The 19,869-nt window shown below is 47.7% G+C and overlaps 1 protein-coding gene across 1 annotated transcript in view; it reads left to right on the top strand.

Annotated features, from left to right (window-relative positions):
* Window positions 1-1,584: 1,584 nt before the first annotated feature.
* The window catches only part of LOC121178779 (transient receptor potential cation channel subfamily M member 1-like), a 30,558-nt gene continuing 12,273 nt past the window's right edge, over window positions 1,585-19,869 (top strand). The window contains 18 exon segments of the mRNA XM_041033125.1: window positions 1,585-1,668; window positions 7,382-7,458; window positions 7,759-7,951; window positions 8,134-8,347; window positions 9,093-9,217; window positions 9,418-9,589; window positions 10,572-10,746; window positions 11,059-11,182; window positions 12,397-12,469; window positions 12,597-12,697; window positions 12,981-13,148; window positions 13,777-13,911; window positions 15,928-15,978; window positions 16,379-16,519; window positions 16,661-16,690; window positions 16,770-17,062; window positions 17,679-17,907; window positions 19,709-19,840. Coding sequence (XP_040889059.1) covers window positions 1,585-1,668; window positions 7,382-7,458; window positions 7,759-7,951; window positions 8,134-8,347; window positions 9,093-9,217; window positions 9,418-9,589; window positions 10,572-10,746; window positions 11,059-11,182; window positions 12,397-12,469; window positions 12,597-12,697; window positions 12,981-13,148; window positions 13,777-13,911; window positions 15,928-15,978; window positions 16,379-16,519; window positions 16,661-16,690; window positions 16,770-17,062; window positions 17,679-17,907; window positions 19,709-19,840 — 2,517 coding nt within the window.

Genomic DNA, 19,869 nt, shown 5'->3' with positions numbered 1-19,869 from the left:
TGTTTAGTTTGCTGATCTCTCCCCAGGCCGAGCGGCCGTAAGCTCTCAGAGAAGCTGTGAGGCTCTGTCCTCAGGTCAGTTCAGGAGGGAAGCTGCTGTCTGCTGGACCAGGGAGTCCACGCTGCTTTGAATTGGACAGAAAACCTCTTCTGTGACACCTGGCTCCTCAGTGTGACTGAGGTGTGCCACCTGTCTCTCCCTCTCTCTTCACCTTCAGATTCATTCATCTGTTCCTCCCTCTTCATGACACATCTAACTCCATCATGTCTGACGTTACTGACTCCAAAACCCACCCAGTCCCAGTACCTGACTCTGCCCGTATCTATCACCTTCAGCAGTTTCAGAAACCCTCTGAACCACCGTCGTTACCAAAGAGTGTCCATCTGCTGTTCATGAGGCTGATTAGTGCCGTAGCCCCTCCCTGTGTAAATACAGCTATAGTTTCAGAAGGACCCTCTTTAACATCAGGTTTTCATCGGCGAGGCACTGGCTCCCAGACTGAATCCGGTTTATCATGAACTCTGCTCAGCTGCTCTCTCTGCTTGTTGGTCTGTCTTTGCCTTCTGAAGAATCTCTGCTGGGGGTTTCATGAAGGGGAAAGAAGAAAGTAACCGCTGCTCACCTGAAGGTGTGAAACCTGGAGAAAACTGAGGGTTTACATAGCTGCCTCACTTTATCCTCCACCTGCAGCAGAGAGTGAAACACACCTTCACTGAGTCACTGTGTGAGCTGGAACTTATTTGACTTAATTTAATTGTCATGAAACATTATGTGTAAATTCCACAGCTGACACCAGCACACATCACACGCTGCAGCGAAACATCAGAACCACCCTCTGATCAAGATGCTCTGACCCACATTCACACAGCTGCCGACCAGGACTCATTTAGCCAGTCTCCACAGTCTGGTGAGGTTCTGTCTGATCCACGGTCAGCTGATCTGCAGGATAATCAGAAATCTCCTCACTATGAAGAAATCCCGTTAAATCTGATTGTTTTTACCAGAGGTTTGGTCCATATCAGAGGAGACACGAGGAGTTAACAGAGAACACAGCCAATCAAACATCAGCACAGCAACAGGTAGTCGGCCCCACCTGGCCCCACGTTTCTCTGCTGCCAGCAGGTGGAGCTTTGCAACACATGACCCGTTGCCTGTAATCAGCAGAGAGACATCAGACGTGGACATTATGAGCACATGTGTGAGGACTTGTTCAGGGGATTGGATCCAAACAGCAGCAGAAGCTAGTAAACAACGTATCTCGTTCTCTTCTCTGAGCGTTGAAAGAGCCTCAGGAACCAGAGTCGTCCTAAAGTAGATTTACCTTCAATCACCATTTATTAAATCTCCATCCATTACAGAGCACCGCCCTCCGTCCTGAGCAGCGTCCACTAATCCTGATTACAGAGGGAGAGGGAGGACGGGGTCTTCGTCTGCCACATCCCACCCACAGACGCCTGAACGCAACACAGACTGAAGGCTGCAGGACCACAGGGAGGACACAGGAGACAGAGGGGGAGACAGAGGAGGACACAGGAGGAGACAGAGAAGCAGGATGAAGGTGAAGGACACCTAAACTTCATCAACATGGACAGCAGAGGGCGGAGAGGGACTAACGGGTCCTTTAAACGTTCGTCCATCAAACGCAGCGCGTCATCTGGATCACAGAAGGTAAGACTCACCTGAGATTCATCTTCTGACCTCACAACTTTATTTACAGTTCTAGCAGAGAGCAGGCTTTGTGCCTCACATGGTGTGTGTGTGTGTGTGTGTGCTGGTTTTTACCGCCTGGTGGGAACCTAACCCTGTTTCATCCCTATGTTTTTGTCTCACTACTTGTCCGATTGCGTTGTTAGAAACTTGGTTCCAAAGCTAAAATGTTGAGAACATTTATAATTTCTCTAATGTTTGACTTGATATTATTTTTTTTATAAATTTTTTTGAGTATTTTCAACAATGGAAAATGAGCGAAACATGATGAAGGTGAAGGGAACGTGACTGAAACTCTGCTTCCCCAGAATTCAGTGCTTCATTTCAAAATGTTTTGACCTAAACATCTGCAGCCGTGAGGCGTAGAAGAAGAAGAATGCTGGTGTCCATGGACTCGGTGTGTGATGTTGAAGAGACTGACCAAAGACATTGAGACAAGACAAAAAATTCTGACAGTTTACATTTTTTTCTCGGCATACTTTTGACTTCCTGTCCACCATATTTCATCCAAGCTTAATCAGACTTTGGACATACCGTGTTTGGACGACCCTGAACACGCTGACATCTGAGCTTTTCTGTGATTGGCTGAAAAACTTTTGTGGGTGTGGTTAAATCGGTCCACTATAACTCTTACACACTTCATCCAATTGCAACTGAATTTGGCACAAGTGCAGAGAAATTTGGTTGATTCTGATCACTTCTGCTCCCAGAGAGTGACGACGTCAAACATGACGAGGACATAGCCTTAGCCCGTCAACAGCTTGTGCGTGTCTCTCACAGTTAATAGGTTTTTAATGAGGATGCATAAAATCAGCAACAGTATAGAAGTGATCTGACCTGTAGCAGCAGCAGCACAGTGTGAGTTCCATCTGTTTTAGTCACGTCTTCTTTTTCCTTTTCCTTCTTGTCTTTTGTTTCAGTCATTAGTCTGTCAAGTCTCTGGATTCTCAGAGGTCTCAGTAGGTTCTGGTCTGTTCTGGTCTGGTCTGGTCTGTCTGGTCCGGTCTGTTCTGTTCTGGTCTGTTCTGGTCCGGTCCGGTCTGTTCTGGTCTGGTCTGTCTGGTCTGGTCTGTCTGGTCCGGTCTGTTCTGGTCTGGTCTGTTCTGTTCTGTTCTGTTCTGGTCCGGTCCGGTCTGTTCTGGTCTGGTCTGTCTGGTCTGGTCTGTCTGGTCCGGTCTGTTCTGGTCCGGTCTGGTCTGTCTGGTCTGTCTGGTCTGTCTGGTCCGGTCTGGTCCGGTCTGGTCTGGTCCGGTCTGTTCTGGTCTGGTCTGTTCTGTTCTGGTCCGGTCTGGTCTGTCCGGTCTGGTCCGGTCTGTTCTGTTCTGTTCTGTTCTGGTCCGATCTGGTCCGGTCTGGTCCGGTCTGGTCCGGTCTGGTCTGTCTGGTCTGGTCTGTCTGGTCCGGTCTGTTCTGTTCTGGTCCGGTCTGTTCTGGTCTGGTCCGGTCCGGTCTGTCTGGTCCGGTCTGGTTTGTCTGGTCTGGTCTGTCTGGTCTGGTCTGTTCTGGTCTGTTCTGTTCTGTTCTGGTCCGGTCTGGTCTGTCCGGTCTGGTCTGTCTGGTCTGGTCTGTTCTGGTCTGTTCTGTTCTGTTCTGGTCCGGTCTGGTCTGTCTGTTCTGTTCTGTTCTGGTCTGTTCTGTTCTGTTCTGGTCCGGTCTGGTCTGTCTGTTCTGTTCTGGTCTGTTCTGTTCTGTTCTGTTCTGTTCTGGTCCGGTCTGGTCTGTTCTGTTCTGTTCTGGTCCGGTCTGGTCTGTCTGTTCTGTTCTGTTCTGGTCTGGTCTGTCTGGTCTGGTCTGTCTGGTCCGGTCTGTTCTGGTCCGGTCTGGTCTGTCTGGTCTGTCTGGTCTGTCTGGTCCGGTCTGGTCCGGTCTGGTCTGGTCCGGTCTGTTCTGGTCTGGTCTGTTCTGTTCTGTTCTGGTCCGGTCTGGTCTGTCCGGTCTGGTCCGGTCTGTTCTGTTCTGTTCTGGTCCGGTCTGGTCCGGTCTGGTCCGGTCTGGTCCGGTCTGGTCTGTCTGGTCTGGTCTGTCTGGTCCGGTCTGTTCTGTTCTGGTCCGGTCTGGTCTGTCTGGTCTGGTCTGTCTGGTCTGGTCTGTTCTGGTCTGTTCTGTTCTGTTCTGGTCCGGTCTGGTCTGTCTGTTCTGTTCTGTTCTGGTCTGTTCTGTTCTGTTCTGGTCCGGTCTGGTCTGTCTGTTCTGTTCTGGTCTGTTCTGTTCTGTTCTGTTCTGGTCCGGTCCGGTCTGTCTGTTCTGTTCTGGTCTGTTCTGTTCTGTTCTGGTCCGGTCCGGTCCGGTCTGTTCTGTTCTGTTCTGTTCTGTTCTGTTCTGTTCTGTTCTGTTCTGTTCTGTTCTGTTCTGGTCCGGTCTGGTCTGTCTGGTCTGGACCATGCATCCACAGACAAAATGATGACTCTGCACAGAGCCTCTGTTACTCAGAGCCAAAGTCACACATGTAACTGTGGAGCTCGTCCTCCCATCATGTGACTGGACCAGTTCTGGGTGAATTGACTTCATGTGACAAACACAACGAGCCGTGTTATTTCCATGTGACAGTGAAATGAGAGCGAGGACTCACTGAGCTGAAGAGTCAGAAACATCTTCATCTTTTTTTTTCAGCTAATCAGTAGCGACTCTAACACGCTGCTCTGTGGATTCATCTCCTCAGAAATAAAATTAGCTGCAACATCAAATACTGCAAACAATCAGCAATATAATTTATTTTAATATTATAAATGTATTTTTAATTCTACTGCACACAGAACAAAGTGTTGCTGTCGGGTCATTTTCCCCGAAGCAAACAACAAACAGATGCTCTCAGGTTTGACTGGTTTCCATGAACCCAGCGCTGCTCCTGTTCTGTACTGACCCAAACCCTGTTAGCCGGGTCCCAGAGCTGCAGGTCCACTTCCTGTCCAAACTGAAACACGGTGTTATAACATCACATTATGCAAACAAGTATTTCCTCTGATCAACATTAATCTCATTTACGAGCCTGATAATCCAAATCCTCCTGGCCTCGCTCACACTCTCTGTTCATTGTTGTGCTGAGTCTTTACTTTCTTTAACCTGTCGCACTCTGTTCATTCAGCTGCTCATTTAGAAAACACACTTTGTTACTGTGCTTTGTGCGAAGGAGTCAGACAGAAACTTTCAGACTGAGCTCCACGTGTGTGAGCGCAGCCGACTGCTGACTGCACAGGATAACACCTGATCACTTTCTGAAACAGGATGCAGGCTCTGGTGAAGCCGGTGGCTTCTGACCTTTGACCTCTGACATGTGATTAGGTGTGGTTCTCTAAAGGTGACTGTGAATACAAATAAAGGTGAGTTATTCTCCATGAAGTTTACAGACACAACAGTTCAGTTAGTACAAGGAGAAAGTGTCGGTCCGGTGGTTCAGGTTGTGCTGAGGGAATCTGGACTTCACTGGTTCTAAAATCCTGGAATCTGATCTGATCTTTGTCAAATTCAGAACGTCCAAACTGGACTGAAGACGATGGACACAGATTTCACTTCAGTCCAAAACAAAACACTGAGAAGGAGGAGTTTACCGACGGGAGGATGGAGGTTTGGGGGGATTTTTCAAAGCAGATTTATTGAGCCTGGCTCCGGCTGTGGATGAAAATACTCTTGTGTTGAAGCTTGACGGTCATGAGACTCCCTGAAGGATTACCTCGGACCGGAGTCATGAGACCAGCTCCAACAAAGAGCCCTGCAGTCTCACATGCTCATCATATGAACCCGCTCACTGCGTCAAGGCAACTCCTTTTTCTCTGAGCTGCACCGTGTCTCCAGCCTGAGACGCCCGGTCCTCGGAGAGCTGCACCGTGTCTCCAGCCTGAGACGCCCGGTCCTCGGAGAGCTGCACCGTGTCTCCATCCTGAGACGCCCGGTCCTCGGAGAGCTGCACCGTGTCTCCAGCCTGAGACGCCCGGTCCTCGGAGAGCTGCTGGGCCCTCAGACACTGCCTCAGTCTTCAGTCCAGATCAGTTTTAGGTATGAGACGTTTGGATGTTCAGGTAGACGTCTTTGCTGAGGGACAAGCTTTACGTTTCTTCATGAATTCGTCGTGATTTGTGTCAGAGGTTTGATGGGAGTTTAAAAGTTTCTTCATGTGATATCGAGCATGTCTGAGCGTGAGTGAGTGAAACAGTCAAAACGGCCTCTGTTCCTTTTCCCTGTTGAGTTTAAAGGTCAGGGTGTAAATGATTGTTGGTAAATTGGATGGAAACAGGTCAAACAGCACAGAGAGGACAGAATTTCATCTGTTCGTCTGATTCACAAAACAGTTTAAACTTCATGTCATTTTAACAGGACGTATGGACTCAGTAGCTGTGTCCCAGTTCGTCCTTCAGTCCTCTGAAGCAGAGGACACGGTCATTTTAAGTTATTTTCCTTTTCCCAGAGAAAATTCACTCATTCTGTGCAAATTCATATTTGATTTTATTCATAGAATTGAAAGTTAAAGTCACTGTGAACAGTAACAACAGTAACATAAGTCTGAGCTGTTTCACTGAACTGCCCCCCCCCCCCCCCCCCCCCCCAGAGACAGAGACAGGTTTCATTGATTCACTGATGATGATGATGATGATGAAGATGATGATGATGGTGACATTTCATCGTTCACGTGTAACAGTCAATAAAACTGAGGCTCATGTAACAGCCACACGTTAATCCTCCATCAGCCAGAGTGCAGGAATTTGACAAAGTGCTTCAGTGAATCACACACACACACACACACACACACACACACTACAACACACAATAACACACAGAGTCATTAGTGCTGTATGGATTTAAACACACACAGGAAACAGATTTAAAGGGCACTTCTGTGTGTTTTTGGTGCAGCAGGATTAGGACGGAGGATAAGAGGATTGGATGCATAAAGAAATGGAAAGCTCCACTCTCCCAGTAATTAGCCAGATATGTGCAGACATGAACAGTTACATGCTTCAGCTGTTTGGAAACTGGCCTCTTGACAAGGAAACACAAAAACAGATTCACTTACTGATAACAAATAATCATTATTCTGCCAAGCGACGCACGGACGCAGCGACAAACATGCATAAAAAGTGGGGCATTCATTAACATGCGCCTGCGCGTCCCCATCATCAGTGTGTTGTTCACACAGTGAGTTGGTTCTTCAGTTTAAACTGTCAGTCGTGTGTTTCATCCTGGATTTAAAAAACCTGAGTTACATCAGACTGTGGCTTTTTATCTTTGAAAGACTTGAAATGTAGTTTCCAGTTTTGTGGTAATTATGTGACGTGGACGTGGACCGACCGACGGTCTCCAGCTTCTGTACAAAAACACAGAAATTCATTTGATTTTTGATTAAAAATCCAGATGAACCAGTTTTTCTTGGAGAAATGATTTTGGAGAAAGTCGCTCCTCTAAAGCCGTTCCACAGCTCTGCTGCATCACTTCACTCAGTCTCCTTCACAACTCAAAGCTCTGAGCTTGTGAAGATGGAAGCTTCAGTTGGTCAGACATTATTTCGTTTTTGCTGATTGTTGATGTTCTTACTCGTTGGCACGGTTACCAAACTGCAGGACCCTGTGGACACATCACAGGAAGGGTTCATCTGCTGTGTTTGAGATTAAGAGTTTTACAGAACAAGAAAGACGCATCGCCGTTAGAAGAACTCAGCCGTGACATGTCCTCTGTTTTTCTTCAGATTCACAGAGTGTGGATCGAGAGGACTTTCCAGAAGAGAGAATGTGTCCAGATTATTCCCAGCAAAGACGTCAGCAGGTACCAACACCTCACCAAATTTATCTGTAACTCAAAAATGTGAGTCCAGTGATTGGATGCAGTGTTTCTTTCTTTCTTCCATTAGAAACTGGTGCTGCACACACCTGTCACCTGTTAATGCCCATTATGAACAGCAGGAACAGTTACAGCATGAAAACCCTGTTCACCTGGTCACATGACTGTTAAAATGTCTTTAACTAACATGTCTCTGGTTGAAGTCCAGTGGGGGACGCCTGTTGCATCTCTCCACTCTCTAACAAAGATAAAATAAATGGTCTTTCATGTGGTTTTGTTGTTAAGGTGCAGCTGTGGTCAGCTGGTGACACAGCACACCCCCGTCCCTCCAGAGTCCAGAGAGGAGGGGGCCCCACTGGTTCAGCTGGAGGTGCAACCTGCAGAGAGATGGAGTCCCCTTAAACACACCCAGACTTCCCCCACTGATGCCTATGGAGTCATCGAGTTCCAGGGAGGAGGACACGTCAACAAGGCCATGGTACCAAACTGAGACACCAAAACCCTGAGACACCAAAACCCTGAGACACCAAAACCCTGAAACTCTGATTAGAGTCTGATGTACCAAGAATGTGGAGGACGAGACTTTTGTTTAATGGTGAGATTCATGTAGGAGATCACTGACAACTAACCCTCCTCCTCCTCCTCCTCCTCCTCCTGCAGTACATCAGGGTCTCCTATGACTCTAAACCAGACTCCCTACTCCACCTGATGGTGAAGGACTGGCAGCTGGAGCTCCCCACGCTGCTCATCTCTGTCCATGGAGGCCTTCAGAACTTTGACCTGCCGCCCAAACTGAAGCAGGTTTTTGGGAAAGGACTGATCAAAGCCGCTGTGACCACTGGAGCCTGGATCTTTACTGGAGGAGTCAGCACAGGTACGTCATTTCAGGCTCCTCCTGCTCCACCTTGGCCTCCTTGTCCTCCTCCTGGATCCAGGTACAGGTTCAACACCTGAAGCTCAGCATGGTTTAAAACAGGTACGCTGCAGTGAAATCAGCTCAATTTAGTGGATTCACTCGTCACGTTTTGCTGTGATTGGACCTTCCTGCTGTTCTCTGTCCAGCTTGAAGTGATCAATACTCAATAGTCTGCCCTAATCAATCACTGTGCACTGACTGATGAGATATTCAGACATAACCAGCCCATAACCAGCCCTAACGTGTTAATTGGTCGGTGGATTTGTCACCTGTGGAAAGAGCCAAGCTAGCTGTCTCCCTGTCTGTATGCTAAGCTAAGCTAAGCTAACCATGCACGGAACCATGACTGACGTCGACCTTTAAATTTCCAAACAGCCGATGAAATATGACGTTCACACCTTTTACTTGTTTAGTTTTTAAGGTTCAAATTGTTTCCGTTCAGAAAACTTCAGATCAGTGACGTTCTACCTGAAACACTGAATGATCTGTGAGTGAAGCACTGATCCAGAGTCATTTTGAATCTGTAGCTCACACAGTAAAAAATGCAAACAGGACCAAGGCTCTGAAAATCTGAATCCTGTAAATAAAGTGACTTAAACTGGTTTAAAGTAAAACGTGTTTCTGTTGTGATCACCTGAAAACCAACCAGACTTTGAAAAGATCCCGCCCCCCCCCTCCAACCCCGTCCTCTGCGGTGTTTCAGGAGTGATTCGCCACGTTGGAGATGCTCTGAAAGATCATTCGTCCAAGTCCAGAGGGAAAGTCTGTGCTATAGGCATTGCACCATGGGGAATCATTGAGAACAAAGAAGACCTGATCGGGAGAGATGTAAGTCAAACTGGAGGGAACCAGACCGAACTGGACCAAACTGGACCAAACTGGAGTAAACTGGACTGAACCAGACTGAACCAGACTGACCACACTACCATTAAGACAGTCACCATCATCATCATCATCAGTGTGATTTGCAAACGAGTGACCCCCCCCGCCAACCCGGGGTTTCAACCAGTCATGTCTGTGTGTTTCAGGTGACTCGGCCCTATCAGACCATGTCCAACCCGCTCAGCAAGCTGTCCGTCCTGAACAGCAGCCACTCCCACTTCATCTTGTCCGACAACGGGACCAGTGGGAAGTACGGCGCCGAGGTCCGCCTCCGCCGACAGCTGGAGAAACACATTGCCCTGCAGAAGATCAACACACGTGAGTCATGTGACTTGCTGAAACAACCAATCCCTTCTGAGTTTCAGCTTTATGGCTTCACCGTGTTAAAGGGCCAGTCCACTCAAACTGCTGGACACATGAACATAGTCCCAGATGTCCAGGTTCTGAAGCTTCTGACGTTTTAATGACGAGGCTCTGGTTTTCAGTGGCTCGTATTTTTTCTGCTGAACAGTCCTGAGATCATCGTCTTCTTCACCCCACAGCCGTTACCCCACTGTTTTTACATTTCAGACTTGTAGTCTTTAGACCAGACGCTGGCTCAGGTGACATCACCTGAGCACCTGAGGCAGTAGTACTCCCAACACCTGGAGACAATGAGGTGGAGAATCACTGAAGGTCGACTTTAATCTGCCACATCTTATTTTTCACAACAGTTAAGAACAAATGACGCCAGAGATGAAGGTCTGTGCTGCAGGTTCTTCACGCTCCTGTGACCCAGAGACTCCTGGTTCATCGGTCCTACCTGACGTAACCACATGACCAATCATGTGACCTGTGGGTTTCCCTTTGTCATCCTATGCCTGGAGCAGTCTGTAAGGCAGGGACAGCAAAGGGAGGCTCAGCCGTCACCTCTCACTGCAGCCACAGAGGAACCAGAGGAACCAGGGGAACCAGGGGAACACACAGGCAACAGTTTCCTCTTGCTTCCAGTCTTTGTGTGAAACAAGGCTAAACACAAACTGGCTCACACAGAGGAACAAAACCAGACCACCTGATGCTGGAGCAGGATTTACAGAAACCCGACTTTATGTACAGAAGCAAATCCGACCACACACATCACTAATCGTTGTTGGTTCAGTCACTAACCTGTTAATCTTATGCAACTGACCATATCATTTGTCTGAGATTCACTGTCTGTGGTCGGATCTCGGTTCCAAATCATGGATCGGGACTCGATCTGTGTTTGCTGAGTAACATATCTGTGACAGCACTGACCACAGACACTCTGTGTGTGTGCCAGGTCTGGGTCAGGGGGTCCCCGTGGTGTGTCTGATCCTGGAGGGGGGTCCTAATGTCATCTCCATCGTGCTGGAGAGTCTGAAGGAGGAGCCTCCGGTCCCCGTCGTGGTCTGTGATGGCAGCGGTCGAGCCTCTGACATCATTTCCTTTGCTCACAGATACTGCGAGGAGGACGGGTGAGGATTTCCTGTCACACTCACAGACTAAACTCCAGACAGGTGACCGTGGTCTGCAGGTGTGACCTCTGGGCTTGTTCCAGATCTGGATCCACTATCCAACATGACAGCAAATCCTAACCTTGACCTTTGACCTTCATGGTCAGTCAGACAGAGACAGATGTGGATCAGGTGGAAACTACAGAACTGTGTATAAAGTAGGAGTGTAGGGGGATCTGGACCTGACTGGCTCTGAGTAACGTGTCTAACGCGGTGCATCGATCCCTCTTCCTTCACATCATCACATGACACTCTGCTGTTTTTCCTTCACAGGTTGATGAGCGAGAGTGTCAAAGATCAGCTGCTGGTCACCATCCAGAAAACCTTCAACTACAGCCGCAGCCAGGCGCAGCAGATCTTCCTCATGTTGATGGAATGCATGAAGAAGCGAGCGTTGGTAGGTCGACAGGATGAAGGTATCGAAGAGGCCGGACTGTGTTTCCTGAATGTGTCACGTCCCATTTTCCATCAGTGCAACAATAAAACAGCTTCACTCACGTTTCCTGTCATCTGTGTCGTAATTCATCTTTCACTCCAAACTGTTGCTGAACAGATCATCATTCACCACCATCCAGAGAACGGATCATCTGTTCCCCCGTTTCTGCTGAGGTGTCAGACGTGATCTCTACCTGCTCAGGTTTGGGGTGGGGGGTGCTGTGCCACTCCTGTGCCACTCCTCTGGCCCACGTGCACCTCTCAGGACAGAGATCATGGATCCTCGCAGACAGGATATGACCTGCTGAATGTGACCTCAGCAGATGTGACATTAACATAATGATGAAGGTTTTACCTTTGACCCACAACAGCTCTTAGTGGAGATTGTTCTGTGACTCTCTGCCGTTTATTTAATTCCTCCTGAGAACAGCTGCAGCAGCAGTCTGGCCATAAATGTAAAAAAAAATCACATCAATTCACTTAAAATGATTTGTTGAGAGATTAAAATGTTCGGCTGCAGGTCGAGATGTTTCTCCACAGATCAGAGCAGATGGAAACCAGCAGGAAGCTACGCTGACGCTTTGATTCACCAACCACAGCAAAACATCTCCAGCTTACCACATCATCTGTGTCGGGTTAAAGTTAGGTTAGGACATCATCATCTCTGATGTCCATCCTGCAGAACTCCATTCAGAATCCTGCTGTTTTTAAGTTTCCTTCAGTGTCACAGTGCTCCAGTGAGAGGAGTCTGTCCGTCCATGGTTCACTGCAGACAGGAGTTGATCACAGCTGATTCAGCTGCTGTTCCTGGGACAGTTGGACTGAATGGACACAGATACAGGATAAAACACATGGCTCATAGGGGACAGCAGCACTGACCTGCAGCTACATTAACACAGACCATCTGATGAGCTGATACAGGGGCTCTGTGTTGTCACGTTGGTTCAGACAGGCCTGTGTGTTGGTGTGAGCAAGTTTCCGTCAGATCAGCAAAACATTTTTTACTTTCACACAAAAGTCAGATTTGACACTGAGCTGATCAGAAAAAACTCTGGACGGGATCAGGGAGACAGGATCAGGGAGATGGGATCAGAGAGACGGGATCAGGGAGACGGGATCAGAGCTGTTGTGTTGTTGTTGTGCAGCTGACTGTGTTGTTGTGTGCTCTGTCTGTAGATCACTGTCTTCAGGATGGGCTCAGAGGGACAGCAGGACATTGAGATGTCCATCCTCACAGCTCTGCTCAAAGGTAACAACACTTTTATACCTGGGGATTGTGGGAAATGTGGCCGGGTCACGTGTCCCAACTCCACCTGAGTGAGTCATGAGTGTGTGCGAGGAGGAACACCTGTTTGTTGTGTTTGTGGATATTTCAGGTACAAATGCGTCGGCGTCTGATCAGCTGAGTTTGGCTCTGGCCTGGAACAGAGTGGACATCGCTCACAGTCAGATCTTTGTATACGGACACCACTGGCCCGTGAGTTTACTTCATCTGTCCGTCCTGCTGGGGACAAACGTCCAGGTCACTGTGTCCATGTTCTGCTGCGAGACCGTCTCCTAAAAACTACCTTCATCAACTATCCCTCCACTCCTCCATCCCTCCATCCTCCAAAAAATAAATGACACAAGCCTACAAAGTCTTTCTGTCCCCAAACTGTCCAGCTGTCTCTCAGGTCTCTGTCTGCAGGACCATTTGTTACATTTCAGTCCACTAACAGACAGAGCGTGTCCTTCTAACACCTGCTGGGTTCTTTGTGCAGCCTGTGAGCTCTTTGCCCACCGAGCGTCCTAAAAGTCCGGTGACCCAACGAACAGCGGCAGGAGGAGGAGGGAAAGGGAAAGCCAGAGGGAAGAAGGGAAAAGGAGGCAAAGCTAAACCTGAACCACCCGAGGAGACCGACCCCAGGAAGCTGCAGCTGCTCAGCTGGGTAAGACACTGGAACGAACCGGCAGCAGCAGGGTCAGCGTTCAGTCCGAGACACACGTACCTGCTGTGTGTTACAGACACGTGTCACCATCAACACCTCAGCTGCACCTGCACTGATCAGCTGATTCACTCCGATTAGTCCATCGACAGAAAGTTAATTAGCAAGTTCTGAAAGTTGAGATAAGACACGACATCTGAAGACGTGATGGTGGTGATGAAGCCAAAACAGCATTTCACACTAAAACTCACTTTACAGCCTGGAACCTGTTAGCTGTTAGCAAGTAGCACAGGTGAGTCAGGTGACCAGCATCGCCATCACCATCAGGTGACACTGATGATGATGCTGATGCTGATGCTGATGATGCTGATGCTGATGATGATGCTGATGATGATGATGATGCTGATGATGCTGATGCTGATGCTGATGATGATGCTGATGATGCTGATGCTGATGCTGATGATGATGATGATGATGCTGATGATGATGATGATGATGATGATGATGATGATGATGCTGATGATGCTGATGCTGATGCTGATGCTGATGATGATGCTGATGATGCTGATGCTGATGATGCTGATGATGATGATGATGATGATTCTGATGATGATGCTGATGATGATGACAGGTGAACTCTCTGGAGCAGGCCATGATGGACGCTCTGGTGCTGGACAGGGTGGATTTTGTGAAGCTGCTGATCGAGAACGGAGTGAACATGCATCACTTCCTGACCATCCCTCGTCTGGAGGAACTGTACAACACGGTGAGATGACTCCGTGTGAGTTGAGAATGAAAATATCAGCTGTGTTGTGTTCAGACACAGGTAGAGGTGTGTCACAGGAACATGTGTTTTCAGAGTTCAGTCGTGTGTCTGAGAATCTGGGTTTTTACCTGTGGAGTTAGGTTCTGTCTGAGCAGCCACAGACTCTCAGAGTGAGAGGTACTGAGCTCAGGTTGCTTCGTCCCTCCTGGTTCTCACTGATATCTTTCACACTTTCACAGTCAGTTCTGGATCCAGGCGATGCAGAGTCACAGCTCCATGGATCCATGGGTTCCTGTAGCTCGCAGTCATAACGGCTTCATGAGCTTCTTTAATGATAAAATTCAAATTATTTTAGACTGAATCCATCAGCTCCTGCCTCAGCCAGCACAGATTTACCCTCTGACACAGGAACCTGAGAAACAGCTGGAAGTCACCCTGCTTCTGAGACCTGATCCCAACCAGGCTGGTCAGGAAGCTTCACCTCGAGTCAGCGCTTCTTTACTGGATCTGATAAATTCCTCCTCATTATCTGCCTCCACTGTGAGGAACCTCAGAGTTCTCTTTGACTTTATCACCTCTGTAACATCACAATCATCAGGCGCATCCTGTCTCATCCAGATGCTTCAGCTTCTGCTCGGCTGGCTATTTGCAGTTCATCATCAGGCTGCTCCAACACGTCTCTGCAGGCTCAGGAACAGGATCAGAGATCAGTTTCTCTTGTGTTAGATTCTCTGTAAATCCTGCTCCTCACCTACAAAGCACCATCAGATCTGAAGGAGCTCATGGTTCCCAGTTACCCCACTAGAACACTGAGCTCCCAGAACACAGGCTTACTGTGGTTCCTAGAGTCTCCAAGTGTAGAACAGGAGTCAGACCCTTCAGGTCTCATGCTCCTCTGCTATGGGACCAGTCTAGGTTCTGGAGGCAGACCCCCTCTCCATGATGCACTGAGCTCCTCTACTGCCCCGTGAACCTGCTCAACACCCACTGCTACTGTTATTACTGTTAGTCTTATTACTATTAGTTTTGTTATTGTTATTATCAGTCCTATTATTATTATTATTAGTGTACGTTCTTATGTGGACGGCTCTCCTGTTCCCAGGACTCCCCACAGTCACGGTGCTGAAATAGTTTCAGAGGTGATGAATCATTTTGGAGGATGGAGTCTGTACAGACAGGCATTTCTATTTTTTTGTCCACCCCATTTATATAAATAAGGCCAGGCCAAAGAAGAGAAACAACTCTCTGTACAACACAGTCCAGTCAAATCCACATCTCTGACAGTGAAGCTGCTCGGCGCTGACGTAACGTGTTTGTCTCGACGTGAATAAAATAAAACAAAATGAGAAGTGAAACTGCTTCTGAGGAGGAGTTATGAAACAAAAGCTTTCTGCTTTAACCTCCACATTCTCACTGACATGTTTGTCTGCAGCTTAATGTCCATCAGTGATCCATCATCTTCTGTTATATCACTGCTGCTGTCTCTAATCTTAATCTGCCTCCCTGAAATGAAAAGCTCTTAAAACATGTCAGTCACATTATTGTGAGATTAAAGCAGAGCTCTCTGCTGCTGTCTGACAGACCTGCTCACTTTCAGTCTCACTTTTCTCACCTTCACACTCTGAACTAATCAAGTCACATTAGAGCAAACAGATGTGTTCACGTTAATCAGAGATTCACTAACAAGGCCACTGAATTCACTGCTTTATTGGAGATGGAGGATGTATGGGATGGAGGAAGGTCGAATGGAAGGAAGGGATGGGTGAAAGGGTCGAGGGGAGTGGGATGAGGGTTGAGGGGATGAACAGAATGAGGGAGGAGGAGGAGGAGGAGGAGGAGTGCTTAAACTGTGGAACCCAAGAGGACAGACTCTGGGTGGGGTACAGCTCTGCGAATATTTGACCCCCTGGAGTTCCTGAGGTAATCACGTAATGAGGCGTGACCTTGTTCCTGAACCCAAGTCAGTAAGTTCCAGTGATTTTCATCAGTTTGTGTTTTGTGTGTGTTACTGTGCAGAAGCTGGGCCCGGCCAACACGCTGCACTTCGTGGTCAGAGACGTGAAGAAGGTGAGTGCTGCGGCTTTAAACACTTCCTGTCCAGGTTCATCGGGTTCGTCACCAAAGACAGACGAGTTCATAGTTGTTGTTTCTCTCTTGTGTCAGTGGACTTACTAACAACCTGCAGAGCAGAAAACAAATGATCCACACCAGAAAAAGCTTCAGTGAAACAGAAACAGGATGAGGACAAACACTCAAACTGAATGAATGAAATATAAGATGTTAGGATGCGAAGCCAGTCACCTCCCGTCACCTCTGACAGGAGGTGACAGGAGCTGCCACCTCCTGTCAGAGGGAACGTCGGGCTCTGGCTGATGTGATTCTGGATGTTTGATGGAACTGATTTCTTTAACAGCTTGTTGTGTCCAGGTGAGACAGATGTTTACATCCTGTTTACAACATGTTTCAGGGGAATCTCCCTCCAGATTACCAGATCACGCTGATCGATATCGGATTGGTGCTGGAGTTTCTCATGGGAGGAGCTTATCGCTGCAATTACACCAGGAAGACCTTCAGGACGCTGTACAACAACCTGTACGGCCTGAAAAGAGTGAGCAAACATGAACCTGCAGAATCCACTCAGTGACCTTAGACCAGATCGTTGTCACTGTCCGGTGCAGATTAGGGGGCTCACGTATCATTACATCATCGTTTCTGCAGCAATGAACTGATCTTGACTTTTCTCTTGCAGCCCAAAGCTCTGAAGCTTCTCGGGATGGAGGTATGTTATTTTGGACTTTAAGGTGCTCTGAAACTTCCTGCTGTCTCTGTGTGTCTGACACGTGGACTCGTCCCTCCAGGATGATGAGCCCCGTCCGAAGGGAAAAGGAAAGAAGAACAAGAAGAAGGAGGAGGAGGTGGACATTGACGTGGATGACCCCGAGGTCAGCAGGTTTCAGTACCCCTTCCACGAGCTGATGGTGTGGGCGGTGCTGATGAAGCGCCAGAAGATGGCGCTGTTCCTGTGGCAGCGGGGGGAGGAGGCCATGGCCAAAGCTCTGGTGGCCTGTAAACTCTACAAGGCCATGGCCCACGAGTCGTCTCAGAGCGAGCTGGTGGACGACATCTACCAGGACCTGGAGAACAACTCCAAGTGAGTCCCACACAGCCAGAGTCCAGGTCCAGTTCAGACCAGAGAGTCCACATCAGCTCAGACTGGGATCTGAACCATTAAAAATGAAAACAGAAAGAATGCTTCAGTCGAACATGAAGCAGCTCTGACTCATGAAGCTCATCCTGTGTTAACTTCAGATGCTGAACACAACAGACTGACAGAAGCATCATGAGCTGTAAACAGGAACGTGTTAAAACTGTGAATGTGAAAGATGAGGTTTATGATTCAGAGCTTCAGAGAGCAGCTGCTGAACTTTCATAAACGTGCATTCGTTTCAGTTAGACTGCTGAGCCAAACAGAACGTTAGCATGCTTTCTACAACTAATGGGTCAAACTATCCCGTAGCTTCTTCGATGAGCTAGTGTCTCACTCACTGTCTGAAGTCTGTGATCTTCTCTGATAGGCTGCAGGTTACAATGTTTGCAGACGCCTCCCTGCAGCTGCTGATCTCATTACTAACACAACCTGTGGTATCATCAGCAGAGTTAAATACATTACCTGAGTCATCAGAAGTAGAACAGTCATTTGTGTGTCTATGTTTCTGGTGTGTACTGAACATCACAGCCTGATGGGGGCGCTGGTGTTTTCTGTGCAGGGAGTTTGGTCAGCTGGCCTACGAGCTGTTGGATCAGTCGTACAAACACGATGAGCAGGTGGCCATGAAGCTGCTCACCTACGAGCTGAAGAACTGGAGCAACTCCACCTGTCTGAAGCTGGCTGTGGCTGCGAAACACAGAGACTTCATTGCCCACACCTGCAGCCAGATGCTGCTAACTGACATGTGGATGGGCTGTCTGAGGATGGGCAAGAGCAACAGCCTCAAGGTACCAACAACACAGCACTGAGGGAATCCACCCAGGAAACCTTACACAGAAAAAAACATAAAAACCCAAAGACAGAGGTTTTTCTCCCCAGGGGGGAGAGACGGAGAGAGGCGAGGCAAAGCCACTGTGTGAGGTGAAGGGGACGGGTGCATTCAGACAGGTAGTCGCGAGCTTTGGCCCACGCTTTAAAACCCTCAGAGCCTCATTCAGCCCTCAGCCACAGCTCAGTCAGACCTGAAGCATCCTGCAGAACTCCATTCAGAATCCTGCTGTTTTTAAGTTTCCTTCAGTCTCACAGTGATCCAGTGAGAGGTGTCTGTTCATCCATGGTTCACTGCAGACAGCAGCTGATCACAGCTGGTTCCTTCTGAGGTGCTACTTTACTGCAACTCAGCCTCTCAGATAATCAGCACAGAAAGGATGTTATATATATATATATATATATATATATATATATATATATATATATATATATATATATATATATATATATATGTGTGTGTGTGTGTGTGTGTGTGTGTGTGTTTACCAGAGTCAAACACTAATTTAAGATCAATAAAAATGAGTTGTAAAGCAAAGAAATCAACACAAATTTTTAATCGCCTGGGCAACAGAAGGCGCTGTTGTACATAAAACACTGTTGCGTTGTAGTGTTTTTAAGTTGAGCTGAGGCTCATAGAGATGGACTGATAACCATCAGCCACAACAGTTAGAGCTCTACCACTGAGACGCGTCAGCAGATTCCATCTTCAAAGAACTGGGTGATCAACAGTGTTGAAAGCCTCAGATTTCAGTAACAGGGACAACACAGTCGTACGTTATCTAATGCTCCATCAGCATCATTCAAGACTTGGCTACAAGCCCCAGGCTAAAGACTACACGTCAGTGTTGGTCCTTGTCTTCTTCTTATTAGTCTTGTTATTAACATCAAAGTGAGCAAAGTGAGGAACCTGCACTGTGTTCTTGTTCCGTCCTGCTCTCTCTTTCGCTCTCATCTAACTTTCAGAAATTTCCAAACAACAGCAACTCCGAGTTTCTTAGAAGGAACATGTTTGTCTGCAATGATCTCAGGCCGAGTACAATGGGACACGGTCGGGTTAAAGCAAATCAAACCATACCAACAGAAATAAGATGCCTGACACTGAATTCAATGCAGAGATTTTGGTTTGTTTGTTTTTTTCAATTATCTGACGTGTTGCTTTACCAATGAATTTTCATGTCACCCAGGACAAGAAGTTCTGAATTATCATATTTGGATATCGAATAAAATAAATCAGGTGCAGAGAGTGAGCAATAAAACACAGTAACTCTGGGCAAACACTCCAGAGCTCCAGACCCAGCAGAGCGTCAGTAAGACAGAGTATCAGTGAACGTCTCGTGCTCCTCGAATTTAAAACCATTAAATCCAACATGTACCAGGACTGTTAGCAGTGCACCCACATGGCAGTACTCCCAACCATCCATGACCCGAGAATTAGCTCTGATGATGAGATTTACCTCCATGTTCAGAGCCGATCTCCAGCAGTAGATGAGCCAGGAGCTGGATCGCCAAGAGCAGATGTGGATGTGCACTGGTTCCAAGCCCTTTAGTCCTGCTGCTGCTCTGGTGGCAGGTTTTCTCTGGCAGTCCATGTCTCTCATGTTTCAAACCTGGATGAAAACCGAATATCAACTGTGACGTGATCCAAATGAGTTCAAGAATATCACCCTGAGGGACTCCACAAGTAATTAAGTATTCAGCTGAAAAACTCACTGCACAGCCCTGTTGAACCTGTCTTTGTTCCTCTTGTCCTGTCTCAAGGTGATTTTAGGGATCATTTTCCCTCCTGCCATCCTTCTCCTGGATTTTCGTCTTGGAGATGAAGCTTCATATCATTCGTCCAAAGAGAACGATGACAGAAAGAGTAAAGACGACGACAACAAATCCAGCAAGGTACAAAACAAACAGAGGAGCTTCAGCAT

Source organism: Toxotes jaculatrix, chromosome 1 (genome assembly GCF_017976425.1).
Source record: "Toxotes jaculatrix isolate fToxJac2 chromosome 1, fToxJac2.pri, whole genome shotgun sequence".
Lineage (NCBI taxonomy): Eukaryota > Metazoa > Chordata > Actinopteri > Toxotidae > Toxotes > Toxotes jaculatrix.
The sequence above is the reverse complement of the archived record's forward strand: the minus strand, read 5'-3'. Positions and strand labels throughout refer to the sequence as shown.